Below are 13,499 nucleotides of genomic sequence, written 5' to 3' on the forward strand. Positions count from 1 at the left end.
ATAGAACTTTGCTCATGAAGCAATGGTTTATAAAAGCAGCAAAACCATGAGGGAACATTTATCAAAATCTTATGCCTGGGAACCATCTCCGCAGAATGCTTAAGGTGTAGAAAGCTGACAAGAGTTACAAAATGTCATGGTAGAAAATTGATGGCTCTCTTTTTGTCAGTCAAGGTTCTCTAAGAAGCAGACGTCAAAACCAGATTAAAGATGCCAGAGAAGGGGACGCCCAGGTGGCTCCGTGGTTGAGCATCTGCCTCTGGCCCAGGTCGTGACCCCAGAGTCCTGGGATCGAGTCCTGCATGGGCTCCCCGCAGGGACCCTGCTTCTCCCTCTACCTTTGTCTCTGCCTCTGAGCATTAACTTCACTATTTCGAATGGAATAAAAACAATAAAAATAACGACACCTGCCAAGCCTATAGCAAAGGGTAATTATAATGGGCAAAGGAAATGGGTGTGAAAGTGCTTGGAGAGAGCAGAGTCAAATAAAAAAAAAAAGTAAATATTATTGGAAGGCATGACCCAAAGTCCATAATTAGATTAAAGAAAAGCAATACTGACAGGATAATAATGTCAGTTCTTATTAAATTGGAATTTTTATTAAAGTCAACATTTAATGAACTATCTTTCTAGACAGAATTTCATTTCTCCTTTACACGTCTGACATGCACAGTCGGCTCTATAATTGGGTCATAAATATATTCATTCACTCATTTATTCCAGTCTCACCAAATATTTATTGAGCGCCGTGTAGGTCCCAGGCTCTCTTTAGCAACTGGGGTTCCACAGAAGAATAAAACAAGCGCCCTGCAAAATAAATGTTTACACTGCCACATGCGGGAATGGTGACCAGTGGCCAGGAAATGTCCTTTTCATTTCTCCTATTGACACACTTTTATGGCTTTAGCCACAGAAGACAATGATGTGAACAAGTGTTTTTGTTTTTATCAATTTTCCCCTTGAAAATGCAGATTGTTCTCTGGCAGCCAGTAACAGCTGAATTTATTGAAAAGAAGAAAGAAGTCCATTTTTTTGTGAACGCATCCGATGTGAGCAATGTGAAGGCCCATTTACACGACAGCACCATCCTATTCAGGTAGGCATCATTCAATATGGATCGAGTAGCCGTTATAAGCAGCTATGGTGCATTTTACCAGCAGGTAATAGAACTGCTTCCTGCAAAAATAAACACATCGAACATGGCAACATGGAAATCTCTGAAGTGGCCTGGGGATGAAGCCCAAGTGGCTAGAGCTCTTCGACCTTGGACGAGTGGCTTAATCTCTCATGCCCTAGGTCCCTTATCTGAGAATGCCTCAGACTCAGGGATCTGGGGAGCCTCTTATAGTTCCTTCTCATTCCTTCCTTCTCATACTCCCTCCCTTCTGTGCCTAGACCTGGGGAGCAAAATTTTCATTCATCTTAGTAGGTTTTGTTGGTATCTCTTGAAAAAGCAGCTGCTAAAGGGGATTTCTGGTTCCTTCCTTGCTTCACAAGGTCAGTGAGCATTCCTGAATGTCCGGCCCTCAACTAAACCTTGTATCAGAGGCAATTTCTGTTCAGACTCCATGTCCCCTTCCTTTTGGATTCTCCTGTCCCAAGCCTCCTTCCTGCATCCGCTACCTAAGAGCCAGTCTTCCACCAGCCACCATGGCACCTCCTGGAGGCCAGGCTCCCTTCTGTGTATCACCGGGCAGCCTTTCGAGAATAGGCCGCGATCATTATTCACACTGTTATAGGTGCTCGCTGCCTCCCAGGAACTGTGCCGAGCCCTCCTACATGCTGCTTTGTTTAATTCTTATTTAGCTCTGTGAGGTACTATCCTCATTATGCAGATGGAAAAATGTTTCATAGGTCACAAAGGAATCTCACAAGATCACACCGTGCACAACATAGCAGAGCTAAGAGTTGAACTCAGACTTTTCTCATGTCAAAGCCTTGCCTTTTATCTGTTGGCCTTAAAAAAAAAAAGAAAATGATATTAAATATTAAAATGATAGTCAACACTCAAACCAGTCATCCCAAGTGACGGAACAGCTTAATTCAGTTAAAATGCTTGCCTAGTTAACAACGTGGCCCTCGTTAAGAGAATTAACAAGCTCTCTTTCTGATGCCTCCCCTTTCCCTGTTCCTCCAGAGGTTTGATGGTCTTTGGCTCTGCAGAGCATTGGGTACAGGTCAATGGTTGTCACAATGAAAAACAAAAAGGAAAGGCTTTCTGCTTCTCCTTGGTCCTTCACTGAAAGTAGAATAATAATACCTTGTTACTCTGGATTTCGGAAAGTCATCTGTTGACCTGTGTTAAAGACACCGATGAATCATAATAGAGGAATGTTGGTAACAGTGGGGAAAAGGGGGAGGCCCTCCAAGCTCCCACGTAGGAGCCACTTGCTCTCCAGCACCATGTGGCCCCTGAATGTCAGCACTGCTTGCTGCAGTGTCAGGGGTTATTGTGCGCACCCTGCTGAATTTTGGCTCGGTGGATTTCCCCGTGATGTTTTCCCCATGCGCACCTGTTGCTGTGCCTGCAATGGGCCATGGGAAAATGAGTCCGGTTTGGAAACCAGCTCTCCCTCTGGTTTTCCCCCAGAGTCTTGGTGGAAGAAGTGAAAGATCTTATCCAACAGCAAACTTCCAACAACACCCTCAGCCCCCGGACCTCCTCCTCCTTCTATGAACGGTATCACCCACTACATGAAGTAAGTCATTACATTTCTCTCCAAAATTCCAATTTTCGTTTCATTAGCATTGCCATTTCAACCATGTGGGATATTATGAAAGAAATATAATTAGTGAAATAGGCTAAAAAAAAATCATGATTAGGTTGATTATACAGTGGTAACTTATCCTCTTGTAGGTTGTCTTTCCTGAGAAGATTGCATCATGTTTGGTAAACTGCCTCTAAGCAGGCTGTTTGTCCACAGCTGAGAGTATCTCTAACTACTAGGAGTAATACTGCATGCTAAGGAATAACCAGAAATTAAATAATAGAGCCTTTTCATTGAAAGTGCACAAAAAGATTAACAATCCAATGAATCATGTCTTTTTGGACCATTACTTTGATTGTACTCATACTGAAAAAGTGCTACATTATCTCACTGAATTAAAGGAATTTATTCACTCGCATTTAGCACACCGTAAACAAGTGCATTTTATTCCCCCTTAGGAAGAATCTATTTAAACTAATAACAATAACAACAACACCTGTATTTTAATCTTTAAGAAGTTGATTTTTTTTTCCTATCACTACTTACAGGTTCTAATTTTTCTAGAGGGAACCTAAGAAAGATGCTGGGGCTCAATTGACCAGAGTAAGCTTTCATGTAATACTCCATATTTGTTAGTTGAGAGGGTAAATTCCTTGGAGGACTTTCTTTTTTTATATATAGTATGCGCCAAGTAATAAAAATCCCTCAATACCTTTTTCTTTCCTTGGAGTATGCTGTTATACTGCTTAATATAAGCATTTTTATCATCTTTGGCTTGCTGCCCAGAAACTGTTAGGGACTATATCCATGTTTTTAAGACATCTAAGACTTAAGAATCAATTTTCTATTTAATCTTCAAAAGCATCTGTTCCTTTCCAGTTAGTTAAACCAGAACTCAGTCTGCTTCTCGAATCAATGTGCCTGGCTGATTGATGGGGAGCTTAAAACTGCATCCCCCTCCTTTATCTCTCCTCCCTTGTCTCTGTTCTGCTGTGACCTCTTCCCTCCAGGGTCCATCATCAGCCCTGCAGAAGCAAACTCGATGCCAGCAGTTGAGAAGCTCCGTCAGCATGATTTGCAAAATGGGGAAGATAAATATGTCACTGCTGTGCTGAATTTGGTCAAAAGAGGGGAATGCCTTAAGAAGAAGGGTTTTTAAATATTTTTGAAGTATTTTTTAATTACTTTGTTCAAGAAGGTTACTTTTTCTTACCATGTGTCCAGGACAGAGTTGGGAAGATATGGGGGGTGGGGGGTGAGAAGGAGGGTGAAGGAAAGGCCATGGCTGTATTAGTCTGCCCTAACAAAGTGCCACAGGCTGGGTAATTTAGACCACAGAAATCTATTCTCTCACAGCTCTGGAGGCTGAAGGTGCACAATCAAGTTGTCAGCAGGGTTGGTTTCTCCTGAGGAGTCTTTCCTTGACTTGCAGATGCCTGTCTTCTCACTGTGTCCTCACATTCCCTTCTCTCTGTATACACGTCCCTGGTTTTTCTCTGTGTGTTAATGTTCTAGTCTCCACTTCTTATGAGGACACCAGTAAGTTTGGATTAGGGCCAACGGTAACAGCCTCATTGTAACTTAATTACCTCTTTAAAGGCCCCGTCTCCCAAGATAGTCCCAAGATAGTCACATTCTAAGCTACAGGAGGTTAGAGCTTCAATCCTTGAATTTGGAGGGGAACACAATTCAGTTCATAACAATGACATGGAAGAACACATTTTGGACCTCTCTTCCCTCCTATCCTCAATCCTTTAGGGTTCATAGGAACTGTGGCCATCTTGCTCTCAGGAAATTCCAAGGCCTTCCTTCCCCTTCAGCATTGATCTCTCCTTCAGCCCCCACCACAAGGTCCCCTGGTGGGCAAGAGGTGTTCTTTTGTCATTGATTCTCACTAGGACACCTTAATCTACTGTGGAAAGAAAAACAAATGGCAAAAAAATACTGCTTAAAACAAATAGCAAAAGAAGCAAGTTATTCAAAGGATGTCACCTTCATTACACCAGATTAGATTGTGAAATGAATCAAGGTTTCGGTAAAGCTGCCTTCATCCAATGCCACCTCCCTGGTTGGAGGAAATCTACTCAACCATGAATGCTGTGACACAGAGTGGTTTCTTGTAGTAGATCCCTCAGATGTACTCATGCCTTAGAAGAGTAGCATGATAAACAGAGACCCATTGAGGAAATCTCTGATGGTTAGATGCCCAATACCTCAGACACAGACAGCATCGGTATTGGGTGACAGGTAGGCCTTCCAAGAGCTTCTTAATTCCCAGCACCAGACAACCACTCACCCTAGTTATATTACTCTAAGAGGATCCATAGGCAAATGGTGTGGCAGTTCCCATCAGCTGGGATTGCAGTCTGAAATTACCTCTTGGTAAGATCCTAGAGATAAGGGCAAGGGTTGGTCATTCCCATTTCAGAAGGTATAAAAATACAAGTATGGCCCTTGAGAAGTTGGTCTCCATTAAAACATGACTGAATTCCAACATCCAAACCCTGCTTTGAAGTGGGTTTTATTCAAAATCAGGGCCAGGAGGTTTTATTTTTTCCTTCCACTGTCATCTTGACAATTACCAGTACCACTAGACTTCCAGCCAAGAGAAAGTTTCTGAAACAAGCTTCTCAGAGAAAGAGAATATTTTTCCTCCAGATTGTCTTCACCCTTGCCTCCTGTCATTTTGCACATCTTGTTGTGAGTACACAGGTCTCTAGTGGGAAACAATGGCACTGCTATTTATCCTGTACAGAGAGAGCGCCCAGGACTACCTCAGGTTACCCTTGAAAAGTGAATATTTTTTTAAAAAAGTCCCATAGAAATGTGAACTCACAAATGAATGGTAAAGAGGATATCACACACAGAGGCAGGGTTTCAATGTAAAAGCCTTTAAAAATAACTTTCTGGAGATCTACTTTAAAGATTAACTTTTCCTACTTTGCCATAAGTTTCTTAGTCCTTTTCTACTCTCTCTTTAAACCTTGATGTTTTGAAAACCTTAATTGTATTGATTTTCCTAAATAGGCCCAAAGGCTTTGGTTCCTCATTCTTTCTTTATACAAAACTTTTATTTTTTATTTATTTATTTTTATGATAGTCACACACAGAGAGAGAGAGGCAGAGACATAGGCAGAGGGAGAAGCAGGCTCCATGCACCAGGAGCCCGACGTGGGATTCGATCCCGGGTCTCCAGGATCGCGCCCTGGGCCAAAGGCAGGCGCCAAACCGGTACACCACCCAGGGATCCCTATACAAAACTTTTAAAGGGATCGCCTTGCCTTGAAGAAGTTGTCTGCTTCCTTTGGCCAGGGAAATGCCTTGAACTTGCTCTGTGACTGACTTCTGGTTTCTGTTGTGATAGATCTACACTTGGATGGAAATTATATCTGAGAACTATCCTGAGATGGTTGAAAAAATCCACATTGGATCCTCATACGAGAAGTACCCACTTTATGTTTTAAAGGTGTGTTGTGGGGAGACTCGTTGATCTCTCAACCTTGGAGAACGTGTTAATTCTTTCCTGATGTTTATTATAACTTGGATTTTTTTTTCTTTGAGCTATGGAAATATTTGTATTACAAGTGTTCCTCAATTTCAATATCCAGCTATTTGGGGATTGGTTTTTACCTTTACATTCTTTCCCTTACTAATGCAGCATTGGTACAAAAGTGAAAACCCTATTTTTAGACTCTACTCTGTCTCTGTTTTTGTGACGTAGATAAGCCATTTAACCTTCCTGGGTTCAGTGGCTACCTTCATAAAAGGAGGGGAGTTGTCTGGATTATTTTTCCACATTAAGTGGAATAAGGACTTTATTTACTATCACCACCACCACCTCTGACTGGCTTACCTAGAGGGGAAAAAACAGATAGGAATCTGTTGTTAGACAAACACTGACACTGATGTAGTTTTTGGAATGAAAGAAATAATAACCAAACCCAGGGAAGGATAGGAACCAGGGCAATGTTGGGAGCTTGGCAGTAGGGCTGATACGATAGCTTCTGCTCCAATCCCTATCCATTTGGTTATTTACTTTTAGTTGAATAAATTGACATTAGTAAAGGTCAGTGAATATGGCCAAAGAATTTTTGGGAGCCATGAAACCATACTAATTCCTGCTGTTAATTTCTAATTCTACATTTCTTTTTCTAAGCAGTTTCCTCTGCTCCCCACGTCCACCAAAAAAATAATTAAGAAGTTCTAAAAAAAAAAGTGTCAGAAAAATACATTTGATGTAATAACACTTAATTTACATATAGTTTCCCAACATTATCTATCTAAATTGTGAGAGGAGAACCTCCTTAGTCATCCAAAGGTAAGATTTCGAGTTAGGGTTTCTGGATTTTCATCTGTTTTGACAAGAACCTGCCATGCAAACTCAAGCTAGACGTATGAAACTTCAGGTCCTCTTGACAGCTGAGTTGGTCCATCAAGTTGGATCTATGCAGTTGTGGTCTACCTGCCCATGACCTTTGCTTTCAGCCATATTGTGTGCACTCTTTACAACCTGTGTTTCCAGGACCCAGATTTACACATTGGAAGATCATGCTTCCTGCGTACCTTAGCCCCAGTCTTACTTGACAAAGGATGTGTACACAACGGGAGTCTCTGGGATTCCTTTATCTTTCCAGCATCAGGACCAATACTGAGAGAGTTTGCTTGGCACTGTTAGAAAGTTGAGTCAGGAGACTAGTCCAAACAGCTCAAGATTTTCTTTTACATTGAGTAGGTTAAATCAACCAGCTAGTTCTCATTCTGGGTGCTGTTTCACTCTTTGAAGCCAATGCCCTTTGACTTTCCCCCTTGCTTTCTTACTGGATTATCACTAGCTCCAGGTTAGTTTAGAACGAACCTCCCGAGTGCTGGAGAATGGCAATAAAAATTTAATTCTCTTTTTTTTTCTTATTTTGGACTTTCAACTCCACATATTTGCTTAATTTTATAATACTCTTCTTCCTCCCTTCCGTACCCTAATTGTTTCAAAACTAATTTTTAAAAGGAACCATGACTCATTTTGTTTGGAAGTGTTTTTGCAAACACTTCTGAAGGTACCAAAGTCTATCACTGAGGACAGATTGGGAGTTCTTATTCCAGAATTGGCAGCTTGCACTAGCTCCCCATATCATGAATCAGAACAAGGCCTCTGTCCCTGGACCTGGTGGTAATAAGTTTGTGTGAACTGAGATGTGTGCTTCTTTTTGTGTGAAATGGGGAAAGAGTCTAAACATAAGACGTATGCACCCTGGGGAAAATGGTGAGGGAATCCAAGTTTATCTCTGACACCACTGCCTTCCCTTTCCAAAACCTGTCTTTGTTCTGGTCTCCTGCAGAAAGCTGTCCACGCTACATATACCTATTTATCTCACAAAAGTGTCAAGATACAGCCTGAAATACTAGTGCTCTGGCCTTTATTTCTGTACTTCCACATGCAGCTCTGGTAGGACTAGGTAATTGTGGAGGAACAAGAGGGCATTAAATCAAAACTGCTTGCAAACCTCAGTCCTGACTCTCATCAGTTATGTGACCTTAACTAGTATCTTTTAATCTTACCAGCTTATAATGTCCCTTGAAAACCCTCAAAGGAATGCAGAGAATAGTATGTATTTTACAGATTTGTTGAAAGCATTAAATATAAGCACTATATACACGGAAGTTATTATCCTGAAACTTCTTGTTATTGTTGTTGGTTTTCCTTGGACAGGTTTCTAGAAAAGAACAAAGAGCCAAAAATGCCATATGGATTGACTGTGGAATCCATGCCAGAGAATGGATCTCCCCTGCTTTCTGCTTATGGTTCATAGGCCATGTGAGTATTTACATTCTCTTAAGCCAGAGTTTCCCAATGTGTGGCCTAAGACAACATGTGCAGAATCAGCTGGACTGTTTATTAAATGCATTTTCCCAGGTCGCGATATCCTAGAATTCTCAACTTAAACTCTCTGGTGGCGAGGTTTGGTAATCTACAATGTTCACAAATTGCCCAGGAGACTTCTGTGCATATGAAGTTTGAGAACCATAACTTCAAGCATTTAAATTGCTCTAAAGATTGCTCACCTTTTCCTTCCTACATTTCTGTCTAAGGTCAAACGCTGGAAAAATAATCAAGAAATATTTTGCAATTGTAGTATGTTTACTAAGAGCGATATACTGCCCTTGGGCATTGAACATGAAGTACAACATTACAGAGCAGATCATATTTTCTCTCATGTTATAATAGGGGATTTTGCCCTGAAGAAGCCCCTGGCAGCAAAAAATCCATACATAAGACAAAGAGTATGGCATAAAAATGATAATGACCATAAACCTCTATAATAATTGAAAGCATAAAAATTATGCTTCAGTTCCCATATAATGGGGATAAATGTCCTTTCTATTGATTTATACAGAGTCTTTGCCACTGGAAGACTAACTTAAAATATGTGTCCTTCTTACGATGGTTCTTGTCACTGTAGTCACAGGTATACAAATAGAGTTGTTTTAAAAAATTAAAGAAAAAAATAATAAAATAAAATAAATTAAAGATAGCCACATCAAAGGTAAAAACATTTCTGTCTCCACTGGGTCTTATCAAATACAACATCTCTACCTTCCCCTGCCTAGCCATCTTCTCTGCCTCCCTGATGGGAGCTATAGCACCCCTAGTCTTCTGCAAAGTTCCCAGCCACCCATGGGTACCACCTCGACCAAATGAGGATAGCTCTCAACTGACTAGATCCTTAACATAGCCCCACCATTTAATAATCCTTCCCCAAGCTGGGGAGTTTTATTCATTTTATTCATTTTAGGCAGTGAATGGATCACCAGTTAGTGGAAGAAGAAAGGTGAAAAGTGGGCAAGAAAGAACTCTTCTTTTTCATTCCATCACTGACCCTGGAAAGAGCCAGAAAGAAACTCTAATTCGTATTGACTCTAATTCATATTGAAGTCATCCTTACTTGACATCCTTCTCAAATTGACACTTCTTCTCTCCTACAACACATGCCGTCCTCTACCCTTTCCACTTGCCGAACCTTTCTTTACAAGATTAAATGATCTATTCCACAAATATTTATAAATTGTCTAGGAGTTTCCAGACTCTGGGGATACCATGGGAAACAAGATACAGCTCAAAAAACTTACCGTCAAGTATTTTGCCCCAACAACGTTTTTTTTTTTAATATTCATTTTATTTATTTATTCATGAGAGACAGAGAGAGAGAGAGGCAGAGACACAGGCAGAGGGAGAAGCAGGCTCCATGCAGGGAGCCTGACGTGGGACTCGATCCCAGGTCTCCAGGACCATGCCCTGGACCAAAGGCAGGTGCTAAACTGCTGCGCCACCCAGGGTTCCCGCCCCAACAACGTTTATCTGGTTTTTGTAGCCCAAAGCAACACAGTCAATCAACTCCTTTTGATGAACATTTGTGAGAATCCATCCTTGCCTGCCTAAAACTAATCCAGATCGTCTGACTTTCCTAACAACTCAAACAACTGTAGTAGGAAAAATAAAATATTTAAAATTTTTGCGTGCATAGATTTTATATTTAAAAAGAACCCAGATAAGAAGTCTTAGCTTTTAAGTCCCTATAAAGAAAATCTACACCATTCCTGTGTTTCTCCTTTCTTCTTGTACAACGACCAGAAGCACAACACTTCTGACACCAATACATGGGGTCATTCCCCATACCACGCAATTCTGTGACGCCAGCTGTGTGTCCTACAATTTGATTCAATTCTGACACTATCTACCTGGAGAATGAGTCAGATGCCGTTGGGCAAGGGCTCAGTCCCACAAGACTATTCCCTTATTATTTCAGATACCAGTTCAAAGTCCAGGCTGTTATCTGTGGTGTTGACCGATCAGCTACAAATCAAAGTTTCCCACGACCTCCTCCTTAGGTTTGATTAATTTGCTAGAGCAGCTCAAAGAACTCAGAGGAAACAGTTTACTTACTTTTTACCAGTTTCTTATTGAAAGGGTATGATAAAGGATATAGATGAACATCTACGTGGAAGAAATACATAGGGCAAGGCATATGGGAAGGGCCACAGAGCTTCCCTGTCCTCTCCAGATGAGCCACTCTCCCAGCACGTCCACATGTTCACTAACCTGGAAGCTCCTCGAACCTCATACTTTTGATATTTTTAAAAGAGGCTGCATCATGTAGGTATGATGGATCATTAACTCAATTTTTAATCCCTCTCCCCTTCCTGGAGGATAGGGTTGGAATTGAAAGCTCAAAGTTCCTGGCTTGGTCTTTCTGTTGACCAGCCTCCTTCCAGGACCCCACCAGGAATCATCTCATTAGAACAAAAGACACTGCTCTCACTCAGGAAATTCCAAAGGATTTAAAAGTTCTGTGTCAGGAACCGAGGACAAAGACCAAACACTGGAACAAAGATGTCCTTATTGCTCTTATCATTTAGGAAATTACAAGATCTGTGCCAGGAACCAGAGTGGGTGGAGGGCAGAGACCAATATATATGTACATCACAGTCTCTCACTCTCTTCTCCAAGTCAATATGATGCAGTCTCAGCTTAGGGAAACCCATTTCTCTACACATTGGGGAGCCTGAAGCCAGTCATTTCTTCCTATGAGGCCAATTTTAGATCCCTTCTACTTCTGCAAAGGCAGGGGCCGAGGCTGGCTTTTGCATGACTGCATCACTAGGACCAAACTCAGCATCTAGCACATCATAGAAGCCCAAGGAACATGTGTTGGGCATCGCACCTTGCTCAGTACTTGGCCGGCCAACTGGCTTTTTCTCAGTGCTAACCTCCCTCTGAACCTCTGACCTGGAGAACTTTCGTGTAGCTGCACACAAAGTTGGCATCTGCAACCTCAGGGCCTCCATAGAGCTCCTTCTGGTGCCCTCACCTTAGCTGACATGTGGCTTGTGAAGGACACTGCTTCAAAGAACCTCTGTCAAAGAGAGGAGCTGCCAAGGGATCCAAGCTGGGGATCAATGTTCCCCTGTCCTAATACAGGTTTCCCCTGCTTTCCAAAAGTTTGCAATATGTCACTTCACTTTGATGAAAGCCCTCCATTCATATGGGAATGGCTTTCTTCATAAAAGCAAAAAAATGCCCTTCAGGTTTCTTTCAATTAGCAAAAACAGGTACCAATGTGAAAGTGTTTGGAAAGTGGGGGGCACTTTTCACTTTAAGCTGTTTTGGCTTCTGGAAAAGTCTCATAGGCCGCTCTACTTTTGGACAGCGTGGGAAACCTGTACTGCTGTTGCCTTTTTCTCCAAATTCCTGAAGTGAACCAGTTGAGCTACCTTTGTTTTCTTTTTACTGTCCTCTAACGGCCTCCAGATAATTCCTTAGAACCTGGCTCATGGTTCTTTCTTCTTTTCCAATGCTTGCCACTATCCTGGGTGAATTCTAAGTCCGTAAGTGAGATCTATCCAAAGAATCATCTCAGCAAGTTGAACTCTACATCACTAAACCTAACCTCAACTCTATTTTAGTAAATTTCCTCCATGGCCATCCTCTAGATCTCAAAAGTAATTCTCTCCCTGACCTCTAGATCCAGAACATGGCCAAGGACGGTGACCAGAAATGATAAAAGGAACCACTTAACAATCTGACTTCTTAATTTCCTCTCCTTCTACTTCTGTCATTCCCCATACCTCTTCATCATCCATTCCCCCTTTTTCTCGAATGGTCTTGTCCCCTTCAGGAGTTCTAACCTCAAACACCTCACAGAATTAACTGTCCTTCTTCTGAGCTATGTTGTATATCCTGATTTTATTATCATACTTAGAACACTGGATTATTGCTCTTTCCTTTCCAACTTAACACTTTTATCAGCTTATTAGGGACAAAAACATCTCTAAAATCAGTTTTTGTTGTTGTTTCCCATAGCTCAGTATACTGTTTGTTCCACAGAACCAGCATTCAGCATCCTCTTGTTATTTTTAAATTTTAAATTAATGCTTCAACTTTAGACTCAAATACAACTCGGGGCCAAAGAGTACCTAGCATTGTGCTAAATGCTTTATTGTCATTGTAGAAAAACTGGGACTTACAGCTCTTTGCTGTGTTTCTTTTTTTTTAAATTAATTTTTTACTTACTTTTATTTATTTTCTTAATTTTAAATAATTTTAAAATTCAATTATTTAACATATAATGGACCATTGGTTTCAGAGGTGGAGGTCAGTGATTTATGAGTCTTACAAAATACCCGGTACTCATTATATCACGTGCTCTCCTTAATGTCCATCACCCAGTTACCCCATCTCCCTGCTTCCCCTCCAGTGACTTTCAGTTTATTTCCTATGATTAAGAGTCTTTTATGGTTTGTCTCCCTCTCTGATTTCATCTTGTTTTTTTTTCTTCTCTTCCCTTATGATCCTGTTTTGTTTCTTAAATTCCACATATGAGTGAGATCATGTGATAATTATCTTTCTCTGATTTATTTCATCTAGCATAATATCCTTTAGTTCCATCCACATCATTGCAAATGATACTATTTCATTTTTGATGGCTGAATAGTATTCCATTGAATATATATACACCACACCTTCTTTGCTGTATTTCTAGTGGTAGTGGCAGTGATGGTTTATTTTAAAATTTTTCCATTCATAGCATCTTATATGCCTTTTTGTACTAATTTATTCTGTCAAATGGCTACTGGTTAATTTGTTGGCAGGTATTGTTGTTGTTGTTGTTGTTTAGGGTCATTATAAAAACAAAGCTTTGGTGTATTCCAGGAAAACATTGGTGAGTAATTATATGCCATAGGTAAAGCTGATAGGAATCAGACAAGCCTTTATCTCCCATCCCCTAATCTCTCACTCTT

At 40.9% G+C, this 13,499-nt stretch overlaps 1 protein-coding gene across 1 annotated transcript in view; it reads left to right on the plus strand.

Moving 5' to 3' along the window:
- CPB2 (carboxypeptidase B2) overlaps positions 1–13,499 on the plus strand; it is a 51,869-nt gene that overhangs the window by 17,433 nt on the left and 20,937 nt on the right. Inside the window, exons 3-6 of the mRNA XM_055335622.1 lie at positions 972–1,096; positions 2,591–2,699; positions 6,073–6,174; positions 8,413–8,517. Coding sequence (XP_055191597.1) covers positions 972–1,096; positions 2,591–2,699; positions 6,073–6,174; positions 8,413–8,517 — 441 coding nt within the window. The remainder of the gene's footprint in view (positions 1–971; positions 1,097–2,590; positions 2,700–6,072; positions 6,175–8,412; positions 8,518–13,499) is intronic.

The sequence above is a fragment of the Nyctereutes procyonoides genome, unplaced genomic scaffold (genome assembly GCF_905146905.1).
Source record: "Nyctereutes procyonoides isolate TBG_1078 unplaced genomic scaffold, NYPRO_anot_genome, whole genome shotgun sequence".
In the NCBI taxonomy this organism is placed as follows: domain Eukaryota; kingdom Metazoa; phylum Chordata; class Mammalia; order Carnivora; family Canidae; genus Nyctereutes; species Nyctereutes procyonoides.